The 27946-nt window shown below is 44.9% G+C and overlaps 1 protein-coding gene across 7 annotated transcripts in view; it reads right to left on the reverse strand.

The window, feature by feature from the left end:
• Nucleotides 1-27946, reverse strand: part of CACNA2D3 (calcium voltage-gated channel auxiliary subunit alpha2delta 3) — a 1033852-nt gene that overhangs the window by 72160 nt on the left and 933746 nt on the right. For all 7 annotated transcript variants that reach the window (XM_053220354.1, XM_053220357.1, XM_053220355.1 and 4 more), the window contains 4 exons: nucleotides 16806-16867; nucleotides 15547-15591; nucleotides 7981-8043; nucleotides 4764-4834 (listed from right to left, as the gene is read on the reverse strand). In XM_053220354.1, coding sequence (XP_053076329.1) covers nucleotides 4764-4834; nucleotides 7981-8043; nucleotides 15547-15591; nucleotides 16806-16867 — 241 coding nt within the window. The remainder of the gene's footprint in view (nucleotides 1-4763; nucleotides 4835-7980; nucleotides 8044-15546; nucleotides 15592-16805; nucleotides 16868-27946) is intronic.

The following is a 27946-nucleotide window of genomic DNA, read 5'->3' on the forward strand; positions in this document are numbered from 1 at the left end:
GAAAAAGAAAGGAAGGAAGGAAGGAAGGAAGGAAGGAAGGAAGGAAGGAAGGAAGGAAGGAAGGAAGGAAGGCACCCAGGTGGTTCAGTTGGTTACATGTCTGACCCTTGATTTCGGCTCAGGTCATGATCTCAGGGTTTGTGGGACTGAGCCTTGCACAGGGCTCTGCGCTGACAGGGTGGAACCTGCTTGGGATTCTGTCTTCCTCTCTCTCTGCCCCTCCCCTGTTCATTTGCACATGCATGCACATGGGCACACACACACACGCAATGCACACTCTCTCTCTCAAAATAAATAAACATTAACAATAAATAAATAAATAAATAAATAAATAAATAAATAAATAAAACCAAAAGCTCTCCAGGGATGCTGATTGAGTCCAGGCCCACAGGCACATCCCCAAGGCTGTGCTGTGGAGGTTAACTGTTGCATAGTAACCAGCTTTGGGGAGTTTTAATGATTAAAAAAAAGAAGAAAATGAAAAAAAGAAAAAGATCAGACATTTGGAGCTATTATCTAAGAGCTAATCTCACATCCTCCCCGCAATACTCTGCAATCTGCCGAGCAATTTCACATACTTTGTTTTAGCTAATTCTCACAAAATCCCCTAAGGTCCACATTTGGGTGACGAAGAAACTGAGGCTGGGAGACGGGGAGTCTGTGCAAGGCCACACACAGCGATTCTGGTGCTCAACCTAGAGTCCTCTTAGCTCAAGTGCAGTGTGTCAAAGAGGCCCCATCAGGAACCATGGATGCTCTCCTATCTATCTATACGTATATAAAATATCATTTTATATATAAAACATATATACATATTCAATTCTCCTGGATATTTGACACTGAATTTGAATCACTGGGGACAAGAAGTGGGGGAGATACATGAATTCTAAGAAAAATCCTTTGAAACTAGGTGTTCTCTTAGTAATCCGAAGAGGGGTGACATCACTGCCAATGACAAGAGAGAGAACCATGGGGTGTGGATTTTGAGAAATAGGAATGCGAGGCTCTTACTGGCTGTGAACGTGAGTGCAAGAGAAAAATAGCTACGCTGGGAAACCCTACATGAGTCACCATTCCGGGGAGTCTACTTACTCTCTGTGATAAGAATGAAGAAGTATTTGAAGTTCTCTGTCTGGATTTCAACGCAAAAAGCTGACCAGGCACATGGTAGATCTCATGAGAAAATACATGAAGCCTGGAAACATGGTTTGGTTTAAAGATTTATCAACTTCAGCTAAAAGAAATCTGGGTGATGCTATCACTCAGCTGGCCTCCCATCCTCAAAGTCCTGCTTGCCCTGATAAGACACTGCTGAGCCAACATCTTCCTCAAGCTCCCCTTCACTTCTCAAACAGAACAGGAAGAAGCTCCATGCACAACTCAATGCTACTCTACACAGAACCAGGTTAAGGGCAGACACTAGAAAATTCTCTCTGAGCTCAAACTGCAGGCTGTTTGAATCCAGCTCTGTTACACAGAGACTTAGGGCAGCTTCTTAACCTTTCTAAGCCTCATTATTTCCATCTGTAAAATGGGTATATTTATACCCAGGGCCAGGGTCATGGGCATACAGCCTGTGTCATTGCACTAAACCCTGTACTTGGAAGGGCCCCAGGCTTCGTTGAATATTCTGCTGTTGGCGGTCTTGAAATTCTTAATAGGTTTTGAACAAGGGACCCCGGATTTTCAGTTTGCACTGGACTCTACAAATGATGCAGCTGGTCCTGTTTATACCTGTCCCACAGAGTACTGGAAAGTGCTGCAAGAGGTAAGATCTGTCAGGTGCAGCTCAGGTCTGGTGTGGGGTAGGTGCTCCGGAAAGGCAGCCACTGTGACCATTACTTTCACACTGCTGAAGCAATTAGTATGTTATTTGGCCCATCATACCATGTCACATGTAAGCTGGGTAGACAGAGTCAAGTCAAAGACTGAGCTAAAGTGACAACGAATGACCATTTTGTCTCTTAGATTATCTGCACACACTGCCATGGAACCTTCTTGAAGCTCCCTTGAGTTGGTAATTTGCACAAATCTGTGGCTTCCTTCCCATCCCCATGGTGCTGCAGACACAGAAGCAGATATTCTTTCCCTCTGATGACGCTGCTAAGTAGAAGGGCCATTCGGTCACCAGATAAGTGACTACACAATCAAGGCAAGAGTCCACTGTCATGTAAACAAGCATCATCTTGCTTTAGAGAGAGAGGCGGCAAATCTGGACCAGGGGAGAGAGACAAAGGGAAGGTGACAGAGGGGGATGGTGTTCTCCCCTATGAGCTCTTTCTGGAGAAGGTGGTTTGTAGGGTTCTTGTCTGTGAAACTCATGTTTTAGGACTGGATACAACCAGATCAAATCAAGAAACCTTGTGCCATCCTGGCACTGTCCAAGACACTGAGAGGAGAGAAGATGGGAAGTCAGTGAATTCAGGGAATGGGTCCTGGGCTTTTCCCCGGGTTCAATCACGTCCCCAAAGCAATTCAGCCTCCAGGCATCCTGTGTTCCGGGGTGGGGCTCACTTTCACGGGGACCACAACTTCTGTTCCAGAGCACCATCAGGTACTTTGGGCTACCTCTTTTCAGTGCTGCTGAAATACAGGCCTTCCCTGAACAAAACGACTGTCACCCTTATGCTCTGAGGACACACTGCTTGCTGTAAAAGGCAGGGGCACCGCAGCGCCCCCAACGCTGGAGGCCCCCTCGCCAGGCAGCGTGGGAAGCCTGCTGTGAGGTGTGTGGATGCAGAAGGAGCACCACCTGGTGCCAAGCAGAAAGCGAAGCCAAGACTGAGCAAAGATCTGCAGCGATACAAATCACAGCAGCAGCTAGCCATCACTGAGCCCTTAATATATGCCAGGCACTGGGTACGAGCCTTCTGCTTATTATTACCCCATTAACTCTGACAGCATCCCATGGAAGTAATTATTATTATCACCTTCATTTTCCACATAAGGAAACCAAAGCTTGGAGAGGTAACTTGACTCAGTTCTAAGGCACGCAGCTAGTAAATGTCAGAGTCTGGATTTGAATCCAATCCATCTGACTCCAAAACATAAACATAAACTCTCATTGCTCTGGTGGCCCCTGTGAGGGCCCCTTCAAAGAGGCCCATGATCATTGTCAGCTAACTCCCAGAGGACAACAGATACTGTTACACTTGTGTCAAGTCCCTACTCCTTCCCTTTTCTCAAATATGTTAGCTACTCTCACAGCAAAAGAAAGTTCTAGATTCATGCCAACCATGCTTCAATCACATGAAGGAGAAGACTGGGAATTTACAATCCTACTACAACCTTTCTCTTTCTCCCACCAAGCTTTTTGAAAGGAATATCCAAGAGGGAAAAGGAAAAAAAAAAAAAATTTTGTTAAAGAAGTTGAAAAATATGCTTTCGAATGAGAAACACGTGTGTGATTATTCTCATCTTTTGTCTTCCCCCACCACCGAGTCGAAAAGAGACTAACAGGACACAAATGTACACACATCCACGTCAAGATAGGAACAACCAGTGGTGCCCTGCAGGGCAGACAATCCAGACGCTGCCCTGGGAAGCTTTAAGAAGCACTGGAAAACTCCACAGCAACCCAAGCCCAGCTCCAAGCAGGGTTTTCAAGCACGTGTAGCAAAAGAGGAAAACACCGCACTTGAATTTTAAGAAAGGGAATTGAACACCCCGCGGCAGGCAGGCTGGGGGCAGGCAAGTGAGTGTGTCAGAGAGCGCAGAAGTGCTGGAGGTATGCCAGTTTTTTATATCATTTCTTTTTTCCCCTCCTTCTGGCACAAACAAGCTATGGAATCTCAAAAATTGGGTCATCATTTTTGAATTCCCTGCTTTCAGCACAGCGCTCAGTTGGTCTTGTTGACTGGCTCAAAAGTCCGATTTCCTGAGCTAACACTTCCTGGCCATTCAGCTGCACGGAGTAATGACTAGGGGCCTGCCTTTCCCACCAGCAGCAGTGGTTCTCACAGGCGAGCCGAGGTCCATCCTTGTAGTGCCTGCTATTATGTATTTAACGGCATCAAATATGCCCACGAAAGCACCGCTTCGAAGACTGTCATTTCCTGTTGACTCTGGGGTGGGGTGGGGGACATTACTGACATCCTGATCTCCTTGGGGAGATGGCTTTTCCCATAGGCTTTGGTGTCCCCCAAAGCATGGCCATCCTGCCCAGGAGAGAGTGGGGCCAAGCGGAAGCTGTCATACACAAGCTTCACTTAGGGTCAGTGACAGCGCTCACGACCCAGGTGCCAGTAGAACTGGGCACCATCTGGGTTTTCTTCTAGCAGCAGATTTTAACTTCCCTCCATCTGGGGGCAGGTTTTGAGACCTTTCACTTGATTTTCCAAAATTATATCGGCAGGTGTCTGTCACTTTTTACCCCCCATTTCCAGATTTCTAGCAGCCTTCCCCAGTTTGCCAATGTGAGACAAAATACAGTCCTCCTTTTTAGCCGGCGGAAAACATTTCCTATGTCTCTGCAGCCACTTGCTTGAGACTGCTATCATTGCGTCCCAGTGAAGGCTCTGACTCCAGTATTGGCCTCCAATAAACCCTATTCTGGGTGAACAGGAAACCCATTGTGAGCTGAGTTTCTGTGACTCTTAACACTCATGCAAGAGGCATCGAATTTCAGCAAGATCTTCTGAAGTATGAACACCCGTACAAACCAGGCAGGGGTCAAGTCTGGGCTTGCTTTATTTGACCTTGGTTCGTTTTATTTTATTTAGGCAAACTTTTCCAGGGGGCGCAGGGGACCATAAAATCCTTACCTTTTAAAGGAGCCCATTGTTAACAGTTTGTTCATCACGGCCCCTTCGACCTCGCCAAAAAAGTCTCCAGTCTGCGGGGAAGAAAAGAAGACCCAGGAGGAAGTATAGATAAACAATGTGCCCAAACACCAGAGAATAGAAACGGGCGCAGCTCTGTGTTCTGGAGCAAAAGGCGCTGTCACATTAAAGTGGAGTATGTCCTCACAATCAGTAGAAGTGGTGGGATTACGCAGCAGACTACAAAGCTGACGGGAAGGTTCCACCATACGCGGCACTTGCAAAGAGCGCCGGCTTCGCAAACCGCATGCGGAGCACTGGAACTGAAAGGCACACGCATGCGCGCGCACACGCGCACAGACATGCGCGCACACACCCCTCCACCCCCCCACACCCGGATGCAGTAAACCTTCATCTGCGCTCAGTCTCTTGTGATTAAAACCCTACTTCGTAGAAAGAAACAGGCTATGAGAGGGCTTCCCAAGCAGTAATAAAAAGAATTGTTTATAATTCCTGGATGACCTGTTTAGGGAAATGTAGCCGTCCTCTTCATCGGCCCTATAAATCTCCTGCTGTTGATAATGCATCTATTCTCAAAATCACTTTCTGAAGAGCACTCGCGATTGTGTCCCTGGGCAGTTACCATGTGGACAAATCAGGCAGCCCAGGGCCCAGCCCCTTGAAGAGGCTTAATCAGACCTCTAATGGCTCACCCCTACGTCCTCAGGGCATTTAGGGCGTAACAGCCCTTCCCCACCACCTGATTGATGTTTTTGCCTCAGACCAGCTCTTGGTGTTGGCTGAGATTTGCATACTCTGAATGGTGGGATGAAAAATTAACGTCCTTGCCCATCCCTCCAGGCTCTTGGAGCCATAGTCCTCCCGGTCTCGTGGGAGAGGGTGTAGGCAGTACAGCTGAAAAGAGCTTGGGACAACAGCCTTCTTCTGCCAACACCCTGGAATGAGCCAGTGTAGACCAGTAGAGAACCCCCATGTCTACAGTGGGTGCTCTAAGGATTTATAACTTCTGTGTGGGGTGAGTGGAGGGCATTACCGTCAGAGCCCGAATTAATAAATTCCATAGGCTTTGTATTAGCTAAATCCTGATTCAAATTACAACTGAGTGACCTCAAGCACGCTCCTGGGAATTTTCAGGCAGAAAGGCATAGCAAGACTTTGTCAGAAAGTCACGAAAGAGAAGAGGAAGAAGAAGGAAATGACATTTCACTGACTAAATATGGAGCATTGCCTCTTTCGTTCCAGGGACAATTGGGATCTTTTGGAAACTCTATGAGTGTGTGCTGTAGCGAGGAGCTAGGACATTTGTATTTTGTGTGTGTAAATATGCCAGTGTCAATGGAACTGGTTGTTAGATGAAGAACCACCCTAATTGGGGTGCAGGAAACCAGACAACATCAAACAAAGGCAGAGCAGGCCAGCTGGCTCCCTGGGCAACGCTGCAGGGCTGTCCCAGGGAGAGATCCAGCAGGGAGCAGAGCGCACGTGCAGGCCCGGACTGGGTAGGAGTGGGTCACACTGTGGGCCAGTCGAGAACACCCAGGGACCAGGCTCCTATCTCAGCCCTCCATCATCCTGGTGGGAGGACAGGGTTCCTCCTCAAAGGTGGTTAATTTGGATTCCTGCTCCACTGACTCTTGAAAGTTTGGGGTTTTTTTCTCCCAGCCAAACAGGCATATTACCATAGGCCTCTGGGCTCTTGCACTCTCTCAGACTGGCTTTACGTCATGGGCTCACTCCTATCTGATCTTTACCAACTGTCCAATGTCCAGTGATGGTGAGCATCCGAGGAGACAGGCTGTGGGCAGTTTAATTTCTAACATTGTAGCTTTTCTCTCATCACAGGTGCACTTAAGATTCCCACAACATTTTCGTGGATAAGAAGGGAAATTCAAGCACAATTCCACATGTGACCCAGAGCCAGTTCTGATAAATTAACAAGGCACTGAGGTCAGACTCCTTAGCAACTTAAGGACAATTAACTAATTTATTTAGGCATTAATAGCCCTATCGTAGTGTTGACTGCTAAAAAATTTCAAATGATTTAAATGGGACTTCATTATAAAATGGCTGTCAATCATCCTTTTACAGAGCCCACCAGGAGGCTCAGGCAGGTAATGTGAGGCGCCCCCACCCCCAAACTAGTGAAGGAAGAGAGCACGTCCCAGAGACCACGCACCTCCTTCTCTAGTGTTCCTTTATCATGCCACACTGCTAAACACATCTGTGTTTTACCATCTCTGAATAGGCTAATTTAATTTCTAATTGCAGAACAAGTTTTTCTGTGCATAGTTTTAAAGGAGAAACCTGGGGCACGCTGGCGGCTCAGCTGGTTCAGCATCTGACTCTTGATTGCGGCTCAGGGCATGACCTCATGGTTCGTGAGTTCGAGCCCCGCATCTGGCTCTGTGCTCTGACCACATACAGCCTGCTTGGGATTCTCTCCCCCCACCCACCACCCCCTCAAAACGAATAAATAAACTTTAAAAAAGACAGAGAAACCTGTTTTCTCCATTACAATGCTATTGTTTTGAACTCTTATTTTGATTTCCAAACACAGTGGAGATTTCTGGAGATTTCTGTTCTTGGCCCCATTGCTGAGTGTCTTCCCATATCTTTTCCCTTGCCTCACACTGTGTACAGCTCAGTCAAATGAAGAAAATTTCTTCTCTCTTTCTGGATCCTTTTCCCTCAGTGTTGAGTGTTGACAGCCCAAGTTTATCCCTGAACCCAGATAACTGATTTTTAAAAAGCTAAAACCAGAAAGAAAGTCATAAGGAATAATTATGCTGGAATGTGTGTGTGTGTGTGTGTGTGTGTGTGTGTGTGTGGTGTATATATATATATGGAAAAAGTATTTAAATATCAAAAGGAGGAAACCTCCTTCAAATTGTCCAAACTCTTTAAGGCACCTCTACTTTTGAGGCCAAGTGTTCTACAAATTGAACATTTTATGAGTGAGAAAGCAGACCCTGGGCTCTGCCCCACCCCCACCCCCCAACTGGGAGGTAAAAACTCTTTGGGGCCTGCTGAGAAGTAGGCTGTGATATTTTTAGAGGGACAGAAATAAGGGTTAATAATCTCCTGCTATTACTTCTTAAATATAGATCATTGTCTCAAAGTTTTAACACTATCCTTTGTTCCCCTCACCTACGCCCATCCTGAGCTCCTTACTTTGAGTTGGTAGAAATTTCTCACTCACCTGGGTGTAGTCTTCAGATACCAGAATAAACCCATTATTGTCTATGAGGTAACAGTTCACAGTCTAGAAAAGAAAAAATACCACAGTTTCAACTTTGGATCCTCCGACTGCTTTTACACAAAATGACGTACTTCCAACCTGAGAGAAACCTACTGTAGGTTGTTTGGGGGGGAAATTGGAAATGCCTGTTGGCTCTAGGAGTTGAGGCCATGGTTAAGCTAACCCCAGTGTTTACTTTGCAAAACTAACAAACAAAAACAAAACACTAAGCAAGCCTTGAACATCCCAGATTAGGATAAAAAGAATACATGTTAAAAAATTAATTACAGTTTATCTTCCTTCCCCCACCCCCCACCCCCACCCCTTTCTATGACCTGAAGACTATTTCCCAGGAACAAAGTGTTCACAGGCCCCGAGCCTGCATGTGTCGTGGCTGAAATGCAGGCTGTTTTGAAAGCAAAACGCCAGCACAATGTCATTACCCTAATGATGTATTAATGAAAACACTGTGTCGGCTCAGAAGACCATCAGGGGACCAGGTAATATTTTTTAATTTGTTCATAGACTTAGGCAGGGGGGAAGGGGCAGACTTCTGTTAAAGGGGCCCCTCAGGCCTCCTAAAGGTTTTCAAACTGTGTTTTTAATTGGGAGCTGGATTTGGGGGCAGGGCTGTTAGCTTTTGGTAGCTCAGACTTATGAATTGTAGACAGCAAGGTAAACCCAAACCTCTGCTTCCCCCACAGTACTTTAATCTCAAGTGAATGATTTGCTACAGGCTAAGTTTTAATTACAGTGCTGTGGGGTTTAAACTTAAGGTTTAATTCCATCCTTGATGTAACTCAGTTTCTATTTATTGCAGCTTTACATACCGACTGCAACATTTAATTTGTAACATATCTTTACCCTGAGCTAAACTCCCCCTAGCTCCGGGCCACCACAGGGCTGGTGTTTTCTGGGACATCTGCCTATCTGTGGAGTTGTTTTCAGGCAGGCACAAAAGTCCAGCAATGAGTTGGTCCAAAAGTTTCATCCTTTATTACTAGGTCGTGGTGGGGAATCAGCAGAAACTTAAAAGCCATGCTGGCACCTTTTTTTTTTTTTTTTAAAGAGGCCCAAACAACTGTATTTGGCACCTTTTATAAAAGAGTTGGCTGCTTTGGTGAGTAATCGGGTTTTTCTCGGTTGTCCAAAGAAGGTTGAATGAATGACTTGGGTAACCAGGTTCCACTCTTGCTATTTGAAGAAGCTCTTTAGCTGTATGGACACTACTTGGGCCCTGCTGGGTGGGAATCTTGACAAACCTTCTCCATTTTTTGAAGATAGCATTATGAAAGCAATCCCATAGAGCTGTGCCATCCAACATGGCAGCCATTACCTATATGCAGATTTAAATTTAATTTTTTTGTGAATTCAAACTCAATAAAATTAAATATCTAGTTCTTTGGGTGCATTAGTCACATTTCAAGTGCTTTGCACTACCTTGGCTGGTGATTATACCTGTGGACATTTCCATCACTGTAGAAAGTTCTCTTGGACAGCAATGCTGTAGATTACACTAGTACTCCTATGAGTTTTAAGCCAGGCTCCCATGGGTCATGTTAGACAAATCCATATCTTTGTTTATTTGAATGTCATGATCCTTTACTGAAGCAAAGGGAGGCTAACCTCCATTTCATTAATAAATATACAAGAACAGAATTGGCCTCCACGTGTGGGTATTGACTAAATCCTCCCAGTTGCATAGAGAATCAAAGTCATCATACCCACCTCCACCCCTAATTATAAAATTAGTTTCCACTCAAACATGCCTAGCCAATGAGTACTCTTGCTATTACAGGGTGACTACCTCTCCGTCCAATGTTGTAAATAATGGATAGTACAAAGCAGGTACAAGGCCAAGAGATATAAAAGTCAACTGAAAATCTTGAGAAAGAAGGATGCTTCCATGAAGTCCATGAAAGTGATGCTGGCGATAGCTCCAATCACATGGGAAGACACTGGCAGGTTAGACTCTCCCAGAGCAATCTCCCAGAGCTCTGCTAGCCTATAGTCTACACATGCACTACTGATCCAGTCATGTGGGTCACATTAGTCTACATCCTACCAGAAATAATTGAAAGAGGAACAAGAGGGCCAGCCAAGGCTCCTGGAGGATTATATATTTCAGCTTCCACTTTCCTCACAGGTGCCTCAGATTTTGCTCCAACATAGTGGGTGGGCTCCTGGGTAAGGACTGAGGTATGACACTTGTTTCTTCTACACCAAGTACAAATTGGCATTTACTTCTCGGGCTATGTTTCCATTTAACATTTTTTTTTTCATTCATTTCTCCCCCCCCACCCCCGGCTCCCCCTTAAGTTAGGATTCCATGACAGGAACTTGGTGGCAGAGAAGACCATGCTTATTGATGGGTAGCTTTGAATTTCATGTTTGCACTGATTATAAAAATACTTGGTCACCCTTTTAAGCAAGAAACAGAATGGCCAAGGTTGTGATACAAATCACTGAAAAAAAACCAAGGTCAAAATCAAGGATGCTGTGTCATTAATGTGACTATGATTTCCTGAAGAGGCAGCCTTACCAGCAAGTGCTTAGATTAAATGATTACTGGGAAGTGTGGTGTAGGTGAGTCGGCCCATGGACTTAGGTGAGCAGAGTACCAGGTTATGGGGCAGTAAGGACAGAATTGCCAGATTCCAGTCTGATCAACTGTTTTCTCTATGTCTCTTTACAATAATTAATATTCAGTTGTCTTCTCCATACTCCCTTTCCTCCAATAAAAGAAAACAGAGGAGATATTTTCTCAGTTTTCTGTCACTATGCTACTTTCCCCACAAACTAAGCCAAGCATCTTAGAAGGTGTCCACTTATCACCCTGTCCTAAGGGTGGACAGTCAGACAGAAGGGCTTGGAGGAAAGAGCTCTACATTTTGACAGATATTGTAAGTGCCTATTCCACAGCCACCTTTGATAAAACATGTAGGGATGAGGCTGTTTGAAAAAAAATGCAGACAGGGAGAAAGAGAGGCAGAGAGAACTTGATTTCCTTAAAAAAAAAAAAAATTTCTTGATGATGATTGGGTAAGTCAAGATTGCTCAGAGAGGTCTGATTCCTGTCCCAAAGGCAGATTAGGTAGATACCTGAGGTTAGAGGCCATGGGAATTGGGCAGTCACAGGTGGTAAGGAAAGGCAGTGAGGAAGGGTACTTGGGAGTAGGAAACACAGCACCAAGGCTGTGTTAACCAGAAGGTGGTTTTAGCCCCCAGGCTAACACATCCACTTCAGAATCAGAGACTCTGAGCAATTGCTATCAGTTGACCTTGAGCAAAGTCTTTACCACTGTGGGTCTCAGGTTTCTTACCTAAAAGGTGGAGCTAGCAAGAACCCTTTGTTAGGTTGTTGAGAAGATTAAATGAGAGGGTGAGTGCAAAGTGTTGAGCACAGTGTAAGGTGCACGGGGCACAGTAAGTCGTCAAAAACCTGTGCTTGCATCCACTCGGCAAACAGTGTTTATTGATCACCTACTATGCACCATCTTTATCCTAATTAGTATCCTAATGCTATGAATTTAGAGTTCCTCAGAAAGGGAAGCTGTTCCATTGTTCATAGCAAGAGGTTGTGCAGGCAGGTTGGCTGAACTTTGTTGCTTTCTGTTTAACCTTTTTCTTTTGGGGGATGCCTTCTGCCTGTTTTGGTTGGTGCAGGCTGAGCAATGATTTGAAACAACTCACTTAGAAGCCCAGTATCATACTGCCTGTTGTTTTCATTTGTGGGGAGAGAGAGGAAGAGAGACAGAGGGGGAGGGCTGGTTCTTCCATCTGAGGGTAGGGCCTGGGTCTCTGCATTCCAGGTGTGCACTGTAAGGGGTCACTCCTTACTACTTTTCTCCACGTCTCACAATTTCAACCCTAATATTTCAGCTGTAGAGCAGTCTGACCCTTACTTCACACCACATGATGTATCTATTCATCACTGGCCAACTATCTTTATCAAGATACTGTCTTTTAAACAATTTGTTGCAAAGTGGTTATTTTGGAAAGAAGTGCTTGGTAGGATCCCCTGTGCCCTTGCCCTCAATAGCTACTGCACTGACTGTCAAACCCCCTTCTGACTGGAGTCTTTCTAGACATGGAGGCACCAGGTGGCTTGGATTTAGCCCTTCCCGAGTCTGTCCTACTTCGAGGAGACCCTTCAGATTCCAGAGGAAATGCCTACAAGGCCTTACAAAGTCCAGTCATTGATTATTATCTTGACTCCTCTGGACAAGCAAGGGTAGCAGCTGCGCTGGAATACGAAGTTTTAGATCCACTCACTGCCCCCAACATCTCCTCCAAATTGCCCCAGTAGGGGAGAACGTTCTCATCTTCCACTCTCCTTGCAAATATTCTGGTGCTCTCATTAGGAGAGGGAGGCTGTTGGAAAGATGAGTGGGAGAAGAAAATGAGAGTGTGAGACAACGGTGCCACAGGTCAGGCTGAGATTAGAGGTGGGCAGGACTTTCCTTCTCCATTTCCATCCGAATGCCAACCACGCTTGCATAGAGTGCAGTAACCTCGGCCACCCCAGTGCCTTGCACGTGGTATTCTCTGCCCGTGAAGCTCTTCTCTGGCTTCAGGCACTGTCTTCAATGTCATCTCCTCCCTCTTCAGTTGACCTACATGTTATCTCCTCAGAGAAACCTTCCCAGATCACCCCTTTCGTTTAATTCACAGCACTTATCACAGTGGATAATCACGTACACTTGTCTTCCCTGCTAATCAGTCAGTTCCAGTAGGAAAGAGGCCATTTCTGACTCTACTTCCCATTGAATCCCCAGGGGTGACATAAAAGGGCTTAGTAAACATGTCTGGAGGGAATGAATGAGTGTGTGAAGTACTGCCTCTGGATCTCTAAAGTTGACATTCACCCAGGATGGAATGGAGCTCCTCAAAAGTCTTCAGTCAGACCCACGGCCAGGCCCTCCAAGTCACATGGCTCAGGCACCTCCTGGGCCAACTAAGGATGTCTACTCTTCCAGATGGGAAGATATCTGGCCATACTGACTCCACCCAGCAGCCCAGGGCACTCCAGCCAGGGCTCAGGGAGTCTACTGATGGAGGGAGACAGAAGGGCTGGAATGGGTCCAAAGCAAAGCGTGTCTGATAAGTCTGAGGGAGTTGGGCCAGGTCTTCAGTGCAGAGGAGAAGCCAGAGCATGTGAACTTAATGAGTCCCCACAGCTGTTTTTAATGGGGACCTCATCACTCGAGGGCAGTTGGGGGAGAGGGAGGGACATAGTCTCAAAGGCTTAATTAAAAGTCATGAAAGGAGAATGACACATGGAAAGAGTGTGCTGAAAGGTGGGAAGGGACTTTGGTGGGAAAGCAGGATTGGCATTTCCATGTGAAACTATGTCAACTGGTTGCCTGAAGCCAAACTTAGAGTCAAAAATGGGGAAGGGATGATAGTTTCACAGTGCAGGATGACGATATTTGAGCATCAGATCAAGTTCAGAAATGAGAGCAAACTCAATGTGTAATTTTCCAAGTATGTGGGCCTTTCCATGACATTCATAGGAGGGCTTATCCCAGTGACCGCTGAAGAAGATCATTAGAGGTGAGGAAGGCATGTGTGCTGTGCTCACTGGGCCCAGGGGAGGCTGCCAATACTCCTAGAGGGCATATGCCATTGCTGTCTGAGGTTTTAGATTCAGGGGAGCCACTAACTCTAAGGGAAGAAAAAGCCTGTTGACATTTTTGGTTTATAGCTGACCTTTATTGAGTGTTTACCATTTGCCAGGAACTGTACCATGCATTTTCCATACATTATCTCATTCATTCCTCGCCATTACCCTGTGAGGTGGATATTCCTATCCCCACAGAGAGGTTCAGAAACTTGCTCAAGGACAACAGCTCATTACTGTCAGAGCCACAATTTCAAGCCGGCTGTTCTAACTCTGCAGCCTGCTCGTTTAACCACTGTGCTATATGACCTGTGAATTCAGTCATTGAACAACAAATAGATACTAGATGTTTCTAACTCTGGTTAGTGGCACCCATTCCCACTTACTTTTATATGTGAGGATGCACAGAGGCAGTGAGGATATAGGAAAATGACTGCCTCAGGTTTTATTCATCAAATTGTTTAACTGTTCATCCATCTATCCATCCAACTACCCAGGAACCAATCAACCAATCAACTCTCCAAAACACCATCCATCCCACCAGCCAACCAACCATCCATCCAGTCACCCAACTAACCAACAAACTATCCTTAGTTCTCTTGCCATAAATTGGGATTAGTAATTGTACCTACTATATGAGTGAAGGGCTTAACACAGGGTCTCGTGGCACTGATTAACCAATATTATTATTGAGCCATGTTGTCTTGAGCTGAGTACCCCAATATGATAATAAATGTCTCAAAGGCAGAGGAGAGGTTTGAGGCTTCTTGAGTGTCTTCTGAATGGCATTCTCTAACTTACTAGAGGGCATAGATCATAAGGTGTCACAAAATGTTCTTTCCTAAAGGAAAATTATTTTCGATCTGATGGTCAAAGAAAATTGGACTTCTGCTCAAAAGCTAATTGATTGGCTTTTAGTCTTTGGATAGTGATTCATATAACAATGATCTTTGGGGACTGAGCCTTTTGTGTTTAACTTCATCCCGGCTTCCCTTTTATACTTCTCTCCTTGTTTTTGCCTACTTTTTTGAAATATATTCCTAATCTATGCTTTCTGTGTTGACATTATATTTGGTTAGGATTTGTTGAATCCCTGTGGTAACCAGAAGGAATATAAATATGATTATTTATAAGTTCCGGTTTATGTATTGACTAATGTTTTAGTTACTGCAGCGAAAGAAAGGCTACCTGAGCCACCACGGAAGGCCTCTACATACCTGTTTGCTCCAAATCATGGGGCAGAGAGTGTACAGGATTAAATGCTGTGAAAACATAAGTCTGAGGGGTAGATTTATGGCAGTGGTACATTTTTTTCTCTTATTGCTCACGGGTGGGATTCAAATCCCTCTTCCCAAAAGAGCAACAGAGAGAGAGATAAAAAGAAAGGAAGGGAGGGAAGGAGGTGTGGGAGAGAACACTATGCTAGAATAAAAAATCCTGAGTTTTCAACTCCTTACATTTTCATCTCATTTGTTACATGAAATTAAGCAAGCCATTTGTCTGGTCCTCAGTTTCCCCCTCTGCCAAATGGGATGATCATTCCTACCCATTTGATTGGGTTACTACCAGGATGAGAAGAGATAACATATGGGGCAAAAGCTGTGAGACTTGTCATGTGAGCTTCAAATGGCAGCAATTTGTATTATTTCCTATAAAATGCCAAAATTCTAAAAGTGCCATCCATGGGACATTTAAGCACATTTTTCAAAGTCTTATAAACTATTTCATTAGGGGAAGAAAGAAAAAAAAGAAAGAAAAGAAAGCAAATGTGCTTGAGTTTTTGGAGCTTGGTCCAAGCAATCTGTCAGACATGGCTCCTTTTACAGAGGCACTTCCTCTTTGAGAAGGCACCCTCTGTCACCTCCCCTTGACCAGGGCAGAAACAGGGCCAGGGGCCCTCTTACCTCGTCATCACAGCTGATGGAGCATTTGCCATCCAGAGAGGCACACTGTGCGGTGGGGGGAAAGCAAGGGGAAAGGTATTGTTACTTGGACATTCCAGAATTTGCTATGGCTGCCACTTAATTATTCAAGAACAAGCTATTTCCTTGCCTTTCATGCAAAAACCAAATTTCATCCAAAGGGAATGCTCCAATGGGGCACCTGGGTGGCTCAGTCGGTTAAGCGTCCTCTTGATTTCGGCTCAGGTCATGATCTCATGGTTCGTGGGGTCAAGCCCCATGTTGGGCTCCAGGCTGAGGCTGAGATTCTCTCTCTCCCCACCCCCACTCTACCCCTCCCACATGCGCCTGCATACTCTCTCTCTCTCTCTCAAAAAGAAACAAACAAACAAACAAAGGAAATGCTCCAAGATGAGTATTGTCTGCTTTCCCTAGGATCAATACCAACTCCAAATAGTCATATAAAAAACAATTTTGGGGGGAACTGACTCTTTTTCATTTTAATTTATGTTGCCTATTTTAACTTATGTTGCCATTCAATATTGATATCTTTTTAAGATCTCAAATCTTTGAGTAACAAAAAATATCACTGTGTGAGTATTTAATTTACAATTTATAAAGGCTAGTGACTCTTTAAAAACACTCCTGTCTTAATCTATACTTTCCTAAAGTGTTTATTTAAGTATTTATGTAAGAAATAATATATTACCCCCAACATTTAGAATTGGGGAAAAATTGCCATTTCCACTGAATCGCTACACAAATACTACTGAGATTGCTCAATACAGAGAACACAGTGCAAAGAAGGAAGCCTTCCAGATTTTCCAAGGCATAGAAGCCCTCTCTGGTCAAAGAGGTCAGATGCATGCTTAGTCAGATCTAGTTATGCGAAGGCCTTCAAAACTGCAATAAGGAAATTCACAAATAGATAACCAGGCACCGCAAAGTTAGGAAAAAATCACTGTGGAAATTCATAAAAGTCACCAATAGTTACAAGAAAAACTGCTCCTTTGGAAGATCACTATCTTGATTTCACAATTAAAACATTTTGTAGGAGCAAATTGCCTTCTTTCCCAGCATGTGCTGTCTAACATGCTGACAGCCTTTTATTTTGCAGTGAAATGAAAGGTAATCTGAGCGGCCAGCAGTTCATTCTACAAACATTCATCGGAAATCTGGCACTTTAGGCTCCGGGTCCCCAAATGTGAACACCTGTATAATAACAGTGTCTCTAATGCTTCAATACGCTGATTATAACTTACCTGTCTGCTGGCAGTCCAGAACTTCCTCTGGAAAAATTCAAGTTTCATCTGAATGCCTACAGCTGGGACAAATTATAAATAAAACAAGGCATTAGAGATTCCTTCCCACAATTACTTAAGATTATCATTGAAAGTTATCTGTCACGGGGAAAAGTTGATGCAAGCATACCAGATAAGAACTTAAAAACTAAATTTACAGTGAAGCCTACAACTAAGACATTTTACCTTTCAGGTAAGGAATTCTCAAGGCTAATTATACGCACAGAGCTGTTGATGACTCTTTGGAGACACATTACCTGTGTGTTTCTAAAATTCATACACTTGTGGTCACTCCCCTCCCAAACCCAGGCTAAAAACAGGAATGAAAAAAATAAAGTCTATTTCGAAAACGATTGCTTCTTCTGGGTTCTTGTTTCAGTTATTACTGTATGAACTTGCATGTGTAAAATGTATACTATGCATGTGTTTTTGAGATACAACGTTTGGAAAGCACTTGTCACGAGGCTGGTGTTTGGAAGGGAGTCACTTTGCTATGATGTGACTTCGTTAAACTGGCCCCCAGTATCCACATCTCGATGATTTTCTCTCCCCAGGAACTTTGAGGGAATTACACAATTCTGTTTGGCCATGAAAAGCTCCCTTGAGCAACAGCGCATGCCAGTTCCAGTGAGAGAAACATACAGAGAGAGAAGTTAGGAAAGTGACTTGAAACTTTGGGAAGTAACATTTGGTGGAACCTTAGAATCAGGACAGGAACAAGCTCACACTGTTTCTCTCCCTGAAGCCAAAATGATGTAACTCTTGAAACCATTTTGGAAAGTGCTCAAGGCAGAGCAGAAGGCTCATCAGATGGTAAGAAGATGTTAGAGGAGTTTGGAAAGAAAGAATGCGATTCTGTGCTGGAAACACTGGATTCCACGCGGGACGCCACTGGTCCCAGTGCAACTCTGCAAACTTCAGTCTTTTGCACACCGACTTCCCCATTTTTGCCACATCTGCACACCACCAGTATTGTTATTTATCTTTCCACACGTTTTCTTTTACTTAAATACCTAAAGTAACTTCAACCTAAATAACAGTACCCATCAAAGGAAAGACATGGTTGGGGTGTGGGGGAAGTTCACTCAATACTCTTAAGATCCCACATGCCACCATGTTTAATCCCCCAGTTAGGTAATCGTTGCCATACTAACTTCAGGAACCTGAAGATTTATGAAAGTCTTGGCCTGTTACTCTTATAACCGTCAAGTGCATTCCTACTTATTAGAAAAATTGTTGAAGCAAGCCTGAGAGTCAAGGTTGACTGAGGTATGCACATTTGGAGGGACTCATCTTCTACCTTTGGACTTAGAAACTCAGCCTCTAGGATAAGGCTAGAGTGAACATGGCCGCAAAACGCAGAATGGGAAGTCTCTGGAATGCACCATCTCAGCACTCTGGATTCACGTGGCTTTGCTCAAAGCATTCCCCACCTTCTGGACCATAAGCTCTCAAAGGACAGGTACCTGATCTTGCTCCCCACTGGATCCCTGCCCCCCAGCAAGGTGCTGAGCATGTAGATGACCCATCGGTAAATGCTTGCCTTTTAAAAAACCTTTCAGGTGACATTACAGTCAGTAGTTATTGAGAAAAAAGAGTAATATCAATATGAATTATAATCACATCCAAATAGAGGCTTTGCAGTGGTAGTTCTCCACACGTTGGAACCCGGGGAACTTTTTTAGAAAGGACTGATCCCTGGGATGCCTTCTCCCTCCACACCTAGACCATTTAAACTAGATTTCCTCGGAGTGATGTCTAGGCATGGGTAGCTGAATGAAGATTTTTTCGTTTAAAATTTATTTATTTATTTTAAAAGAGAGAGAGAGAGCATGAGCAAGGGGAGGGATGGAGAGAGAGACTGGAGAGAGAGAGAATCCCAAGCACGCTCTGCACTGGCAGCATAGAGCCAGACGTGGAGGTCAGTCTCATGAACTGTGAGATCATGACCCGAGCCAAAATCAAGAGTTGGATGCTTACCTGACTGAGCCACCCAGGTGCCCTAGCATAACTGAAGAACAGCCTCTAGTGATTCTAATGTGCAGCCAGGGTTGAGCACGGCCGCTCCATAGGCCTTAGTAAACTGGCTGTGGGGGACCTGCCACCACGTGGACCACTTTGTCAGACTGCAACACAAGCTGCTCTTCCTGGCCCTGGAGAACATTTCAGAGAACACCTCAAGGAATGTGATTTTGGAGGCTGGAGGCTGTGTGCTGCTATTTCCAATAAATCTGACCTTCCCAAACGCCTGACAGGCCGTATCCTAGTTGGGGAGGGGCCAACCGAGGGCACTGCAGAGCAGGCTGGGCTTTGCTCAGATCCACAGCAGGCAGAGGTGAGGGCCTGCCCTTAAGAAGCGGCTTGGAGGAGTTTCTCTGGTTCTACCAACGACAGGGAGGGTGTGGGCAGCAGAGAGCTGACTTCAGGACAGAGGGCCTCACGTTGCGACATCCACTCACTGGTGTCTAGGAGGAGAGTGGAGGTGAGTTTCTCTCTCATCTTCCATGTGCTTCTCTGTGCGGCTTCTCCTTGGCATTGGTCCCCAGCCAGCTCTTCCCAGGCTGGCAGTCAGTAATTCTAAGGCCACTTGTGAAGACCATGGCCAACAACCATGGCAGGCTTCTAGATGCTAAAGGATAAAGCACAGGGCTTCCTGAAAGCGTCACCCCACAGTGGCCTTTCCATGGCGTTTCTTGTTCCAGTAGCCCAGAGTTGCCCCTGGCCCACCCATCCTCACCTGGGTTCCCCATCAGCAGCCCATGCCCTTTCTGAGAACCCCTTCTATCCTTTGATGGACGCCCCCCCCCCTCCCAATTTTCACCTCCCTAATGAAGCTTGCTATTCCCTCCTGGGTGTTTATCCATCTCACATTCCTGAAGCCTGCTATCATCTGCCCCTTTCAGCCTGCACCCCAGTTCCTCAGAGTGCTTTAATCTTTCCTCCTGAGTCAGCCCCTCCATCCCATTAATCATGTGGGCTGCTTCTCTCTGATCCCCCTCCAGCATGCTGTGTCCCTTCCCTGCTCCCGATGCCCTAAACTAGACACCGCTTTCCTTGCTCCTCATTCCTCGCACCCCCATGTGGGCCGTGAGGTCGATGCCACAGGGCTGTCTGAAGTCCTGACTACCACATCTGCTTGGTTTTGCCCTGGCTGTGTTTTTGCTGGCTGACCCCCCCTGCCCCTGTCAGCAACTCTGGCCCCTGGCTCCCGGTAGCACATCTGGTTTCGTAGCATTTTCGCCTACAAGCTAACATACTTCTCTGTGATTAAGGGAATCACAAGCTCATTGGCAAGTCAACTCCATGACCATTTGTTCAGTGGCCTTCCCTATGCTGAGCTCTCAGTTGGGTGCTAAGGGGAAGGAGAACACATAATCCCATGGTGTCTAGCTGTGGTGTAGCCACATGGTAAAGGCAACGTCAGAGACTTCACACAGGGCTGAAGAGCACAATAGATGGAGCGGGTTTGGCCTGGGAGAGCTGGCAGGAGCTTTGTGCAAGGTTACACCTGGAGACCTGACTGGCAGGAAAAGTAAGAGCAGAGGCAAGATGGTAATCCAAGCACGGAAACAGCACAGATGAAAGGATGCAGCCTTTTAAAAGACCACAGTCTCTTCTGAGGCTGAAGGAATGGGAGTGGGGGACATGCTTGTGCAGGTTGAGGTCAAACAGCTGAAGGTCTTGAATGTTGGGCCCACGCATCTAAAGAGTCTCCTGCAGGCCTTGGGCCAGATCCAGCCTCTTTTTATAAATAAAGTTTTATTGGAACACAGCCACACGCATCTGTTTCCACACTGTCTATGGTGTGACGGCAGTGCTGAGTCGTTGCAACAGAGACTGAATGGCCCACAAAGCCTAAAATTCACATTATTTGGCCCTCCACAGAAAAAGTTTGTTGACACTTGCTATGGGGTCTGAGGAGCCATTTAAGATTAAGCAGAGATATGGCAGGACCACAGATCGATATTTTAGAAAGTCCATGATGGAGGCCTTGAAGAGGAAATACTAGGGAAACGGTCCAGACAGTGGGAGAGGACAAGAAGTGTTAGGCACCTCCAGCCACTTGGTACATTTGGCTAATGATCTCTTAAGCATGAAAATGATTTAAAGCGGAGAGAAAAAACACACACCAAAAAAACCCACAAGAAAAACAAAAAACCTAATACCACCCCTCACCAACGGCCACTTCCCCGCCAAACAGACAAAAATGCTTAAGGAGCATCCTCTACCCGACTCTATTCAAGAAAACAAATAGGAGCTTCCACAAACAGAAATTTAGATTCCTTTCACTATTTTCCTTTATCTTTGTTTCACATGGGTTTTTTTTTCAACTCTTATCAGAAGAAAATCATTATTACTTCAGCAAGTCCCACTCTCTTCCCCCACCCCTCACATATCCCAAATGGAACCCAAGATATTTGTCATGCCTGTCTATTTTGCTCTTTCAACAACATTTTAAGCCATAACAGTATACTCTGATTCAAGTCAATCTTGCTAATTTAATAAGGAAAACAAGGACAGAAAATGCTTTAGTGAAACCCAAGTCCCAAAGAGAATGCAGAAAATAAAAACACCATTCCTGGGGTTTGAAATTTTTTAGGCAGTCCAGAAAATCATCAACATATTTCTCCTGGAGCTCATGGGTTCTCCTCACTTCCATTTGAGTACAAAAGCTCCCAGACCCCCTGTCAGGGGCTTTCACCATGACCATAGAACAAGAGCCCCTTTTTCCATGACAGCATAGGGTGGTACCTTACTCACCTTCAGGAGTGGAATAGACCCAGAAAAAGGTATCCTTTGGGGCCCTTCCCAATGTGCCAATATTGTGTGTGCCTCTAGGACAGTGACGCCCAGATACTGGTAAGGTCTTTGGAAATCAGCAAAACAACAAAACCATTTTTGCGAGAACTGCCATCCCAAAGAGCCCCAGGCCCTTTCACAGGAGATAATTCAGGCATCTGGAGTACTGACATCACTTTTGGTTTGAATTACTCAGGTGACTTTTCCTGTAACTCTCCTCAGTACTCCAGGAGGGCCTCGGTACAGATTTTCATCCCAGCAATGCAGACCACATACCTTCAGTGAAGTATCTTCCAGGCTTCCTCCTTCCTCAACTTTGTAACTTCCTTACTACCTACTTCCTCCTCCTTCTCCTCCTCATATTTATCAGAAACCCAGTATGTGCGAGGGGGTGGGTGTACTGATAAGAAGACAAAACAGCCAGGGATGGGGACCTGGAGAGGGCAGTCAAATCACTGAAAAGAGGATGGCACTTCAGGATTCCCAAGTGGATATAGATGAGCACAGAGCATCATCCATGCACCTAAACACGTAGCCATTTCACGTGGGGATGTCAGTGACTAGTGTGCTTGAATCAGGACAGACACCTCAAATGCTCCAGCTCTGTGCTGTCCAGATTGGTCGCTACCAGCTACATGTGGCTATTTTAATTAAAATAGAATAAAATTAAGAATTTACTTCCAGAGTTGTGCTAGTCACATTTTCAGGCTCAATAGTCACATGGGGCTAGTGCTCCCATAGTGGATCATGTGGTTCGACAACATTTCCATCATCACAGAGAGTTCTATTGGACAGTGATCACTGATAGCAGGAGCATCAGAGAGGAACTGGGTATTAGCACTCTTTAAGGATCAACGGTAAAGTTCTCCACAGAGCTGTCCATGCTACCCACTCCCTGGAGGTGCAAGAAACGAGGATGACTTAGGTATGGAGGATTTAGATCATTTAGAACTGCCAGTGTGAGAAGACCTGGATTTACAAGGGGAAGTTGGTAATTAGTTTGAGAGAAACCCAAAGAAATCAATGCAATATGCTCAATGTGGCTACCACCCCCAAGATTTATTTATTTTGCTTTATAAAATTTGAGAATACAAATTACATTTCCAGTGCTATTATATTCAAATGCATTCAAGATGAAATCATGCATGCATCTCATATCAGGTTAATAGACATGCATTCAAGTGTAATCCGAGACCCGCCAAAGAACAATGTTACATGTAAAATTAGAAATAAAATAACTTTTTCATATTGTATTCATTTAGAAATAATTTTCTGTGGGCTTGGCCTCAACTTGCAACATACCCCTAGGAGCACAAATCCGGTTTGTAAAATAGTGCTCACCATGCCTGGCACGCAAGATCACACAGACACCCCTACTTCCATTTGCCCACTCTCCCAGCCATACCGTATATTCAGATACACATTGAGAGCTCATCCAGGAGACAGAAGAACAATCCAGCCGCCAGCAACCAATTATAACCAGGAAAAGTTTTACTGAAAGAACTGGATGTGAACCCTGTTTCTAAGACTGCTGTGTGCAAAGGATGTATTACTTCACCTCTCTGTCCCTGAAAAGACAGTCATACCAGCTTTAGCTTCTGCACAGAACTTTTGCGGGATGGGGGTAAATGGTACAAAATAAAATGGTGTGTATTCGAACACTCTAAAGGCTTGATAGTGCTGTCAGCATTCCTGCTATGATTTGTTCCCAGAGTTTTTACCCGTTATTCTTGTATTTCACCACTACATACAACTTTTTGTGCCAATATATTGAGACTGAACAAAAAAAAATCCACCCAGGATAAATCCATCCTGTTCACTGCTAGAAATGTCTATGAGCAAGCTTTTAGAGTGGATTCCCCGCCCCCGGCCCCTAATATTAAGGAAAGCTGTGCTCTATCGTTCAAGGCCTTCACGCACCCCTTCTGGAACTGTGATCACTTATGCACACTCAGGACAAGGCTAGACAGGTCTGCATATAGAATCCAAGAAGTTTATTGTCCCCAGTCTGGCAGCTTCATGTGTTCATCCAACAGGGTACCTAACAAACAAAGCTTCTCAACCGAGTGGTCACTGATGGCAGCATGTGACAACTATTTCATCCCAGTGCTCAGGCAGAGAAAGGTTCCAGAGTGACCCTGAGTTAGTGTGGCCCATAAAGAGAAGTCTTTTGTAATAGATCCAATCCATTGATAGGGATATGTAGACAACTGCATCTTTATCAGAGAAAATTGAAACTATAATAAGTTAATAAATAAAATATCTGCTAAGAATACCCCATGTATTTCATTACTTAAGAGTGGGACTTTTATTTTGCTTTTTAAAAAAATTAAAGTTTTTTTAATGTTTATTTGTTTTTGAAGGGGAGAGAGAGAGAGAGAGAGAGAGAGAGAGGGGGAGGGGCAAAGAGAGAGAGAGAGAGAGAGAGAACACAGAATCCAGAATGGGCTCCAGGCTCTGAGCTGTCAGCACAGAGCCCAATGTGGGGCTTGAACCCGTGAACTGTGAGATCATGACCTGAGCTGAAGTCAGACGCTTAACGGAGTGAGCCACCTAGGTGCTCCTAAATTTTTTTTAAATGTTTATTTTTGAGACAGAGAGAGCACGAGCAGGGGAGAGGCAGAGAGAGAGAGGAAGAGAGAATATGAAGCAGGTTCTGCACTGTCAGCACAAAGTCTGACACGGGGCTCGAACCCACAAACTGTGAGATCATGACCTGAGTGGAAAAGACACTCAACCGACCGAGCCACCCAGGCACCCTGAGTGGGACAAGTTTTCTCAAAACCTACATTCTACAAATAAATGCTGGCCATACGTTTGTTATCTCTTCCAGAAAATGAGCTCCTGCTGGTTACACTTCTCAAGCAAGGTAGTGGCTATTTTTACTCGGCTGGCTTAATATCGCCCATCCTGTCCTCAACCCCCTTTGACAGAGCCCCTGATTTTTCGTTCCTTTGTGTACAATGGCAATGATTGCTAGCGGTGACAGTAACAAGGGCTGGCACATTTGGATTCCAACTTGCCTTAATTAACGGTCAACTGTAATAGCTGTTAGCCAGGCCACATTTGTTTAAATGTTTTCTTCTGTTTATTTTCAACATAGTTAATTGCAAGCCGAACTAACAAATGAATCTGCATGTCACTTTTGGGGGAATATTTCACGATCAACGGGGGGTTTGGAATAAGGCCACAGTTCTGGGGTGTTGAGGAAAAGAATTCTAACCTTCCTTACATCAAATACAAGCCCATTCCAGAGGTCTGCTAATGTCCAGGATAAATGACTTACCACATGAATAACAATTTAGAGCCGTAATGTGAATTATGACATAACTCATCTGTTAAATATTTCATGTGAAGATTTTAATGAATTGCATGATGGAATGTTGGACAAAAAAGACAACTGAAATCCTGGGACTAATTTGGGTGAAACTGAGAACAGAGTATCCTCACCATGAGGGGGAAGGAAAGGCAGCTGATTTCATGTCCCCCTGGGTGTCAGACAGCCAAGTCCAAAGCCTTTCTTAAAAGATTATAGGGGAGAGAGAGCAATCAGCAACAACCGTTTGAAAAATATTTAGATCAAAGCAATATTTGTTTATTATAATCTTGGTAAAGCCTGAACATTAATCTCCAAGGTATGGTATTATTTCAGAAACTGGGGGGGGGGAAACAACATCCTCAGAGCAGTAGACACACCTCATATTTTAACCTATACCAACTGAAGAAATACAATGATAAAAGGGGAGGAGGTGTTTTAAATACATCCCCAAACCGAGTACATATTTCACTTCTGAAGTGTTCTGTGTGGTACAGTGCGGGAGGGGGGAGGGGTAGACTGTCTTGTACATGCTTTTAAGTAACCAAGAGCCCCATGATGTACGCCTGTGGTAAGAGAGAGGGAGTGGAAACAAGATTCATTATCACTCGATTGACAACGTGATAGCAAAAGATTTTCTTTGAAGACTCATAGCTGTGGAAGCCTCTTTTAATCTGGAACCATCCCCACCCTGTCTGTGACTGGCTTCTGGGAATGTGTGTAGGAAGGCCTCATCAGTTGCCTGCAGATTTCTTTGGTAATCGCTTTGTTTTCGTCCTGCCGAAGCTTCTCGGGAGTAGTCACCTCAGGGAAAGCGTAATAAGTGACAATTATGAATGTTTCCTCCATTTTGATTCTAATTGCTTGACAGAATCAATGCTGAAAAGAATTAGCGGGGCCGTGGGATGGAATCATAACTTCCTTTCCACTCCTGAGGTAATCTGGAAGCATTTTTCCAGACTCCATCTGAAGAAACCTATATTCCCTCAGCTTTCTGAGGCCACGGGAGCTGGCATTGACTATTTTTTGTCACATTGTTTTATGCTCACAAAACTCTTCAAATAATATTATTTCAATAAAGTTTTGGAGCCAATACATTTCTAGAGTCAATTCCCATCTTTTCAGCCTTTCAGAATAAAACATTTAAGCCTCAGGCTTCATTGTATTTTAATCAGGTTACACAAATCAATGTCCATTAAGAAAATTATAAGCTTCCAAATTATAGCTCCCCAGTTAATAATTTCTTATTAGGTCACCACCTAATAACAGTTACCAAAGAGATTATAACAAAATCAAGGGTCAGATTTCCAAACATTTCAAAACCCATAATAGAATGGTCACATTTATTTGCCAAACACCTCTGAGTTGGATGTTTGTGACTGTATTTAATGCAAAGCAGTGCTAAAATATCCACGTGGGTGGCTCACAGGGCTGGAGGGACACATCCAGCTCCTCTGAGCCTTCGGCTCATGTTCCAGGGCACAGGGAAGGAAGGGGACTTGGGTAAGCACACCCAGCTCATTTGAGCGAGCCTGAGTCCATCCCAGAGCTCCCCACCTCAGATCTTTCCAGGACTGGGTGGGAAGGGCGGTGAATGAGAAACAGCCCTGTGCTGGTATGAAGGGAGCAGCTCAGCTCAGCTGACGCCTTGTGGGAATATAGTCTGGATGCTATAGGCTATTCTGATGCTGAAGGAGAAGCTGAAAATCTAGATTTCATATGCAGACAATTCACTGAAAAATTCACAACAGTCTCTCATAGGGTCGCCAGATAAAATACTTCTGATTTGCGACATCTGGCAACCCTACACTGAGGGTCACGCGGCGCATCCCAGTCAAAGACCTGGGGTGACCTCTGTTGCAGGCTGAGCCCTGAGAGCACTGAGGTACTTGTGTCCTGCAGCGAAACATCAGGTCTGGGAACCAAGGCCGCCTCCATCAACATGACTTTCGTGACTTTGCTCTTTGTTCCAGAAAATTCTTGCCCAGAAATGTAAGGCCGTAAACAAGTAAAAAATACCTCATGATTTGCTTGAGAAACTTCCCCCAAAGCAATTTATCTGAGCAACAGACCGCTCCTGACCATAGGGAAAGTGCTCATTTATCAAACCAAGACTTGAGAAGTCCACCATCCTTAAAGCAGCCCATTCCCAATCCGATCCCACACTGAGAGACCCTCCAGACCCCAGAACCCTAGAAATACCTTTTCACCTTCCCTTATGGGGTCATATTAAGACCCTGGCAGGGTGGTGTTCTCCTTTACTGCAGGAGGGAACAGCACTGACTTTTCTTGGTCTACAGGATATTCCAGTGGTTTTTTTTGTCTACACAGGCAAACCTGCTTTATTTTTCTTCAAAGGATTTATCAATTCTTGGCAGTAAGTTATATTCTGTGCTATTTATTGTGTTTCGTTCCTACCTGATGAGGGGTAAGCCCCTCGAGGGCAGAGGATGTTTATACCTGTATTCCCTGTATCTAGGAAACATGCCCAGCCCAGGCAGGCCTTGTGAATATGCATCAGTGAGTGATTGGACAGTTGGATGCGGTGCTGATGGTGACGTCAGCTACTCTCAGACAGTTTACTCTCTCAGGAGACCCACCTTTGCTATTCAGGTGGTTTGCACACTGTCCTGAGGGAAATGGAGAGCCACGGAAAGGTTCTCAGCAAGGGACAGGTGTGAGATGTGAACAGATCTTGCAAATGCTGGCAGGTGAAGGTGGGGACCGCCTGGTTTCTGTGAGGAGGTGAGGGATGATGGACTTTCGTGGAGCCAGGGGCACCGGGGATGGGACACAGAGGTTTGGTCTTGTTGCTGGCTGCTCCTGACCCAGGGAAGTCTAGAACCCGAGTTTTGCCATCGGCACGTCAATCTCATCTACATCTTGCCAGATACCCTCAACCTGAAGGCTCTGTCATTTTACCTTAGTGTCAGCACGTTGTGATTTTGCTTGCATGTGAATTATTTCATGAAACATGTTCCCCTGC

The sequence above is a fragment of the Acinonyx jubatus genome, chromosome A2 (genome assembly GCF_027475565.1).
Source record: "Acinonyx jubatus isolate Ajub_Pintada_27869175 chromosome A2, VMU_Ajub_asm_v1.0, whole genome shotgun sequence".
Taxonomy (NCBI): Eukaryota; Metazoa; Chordata; class Mammalia; order Carnivora; family Felidae; genus Acinonyx; species Acinonyx jubatus.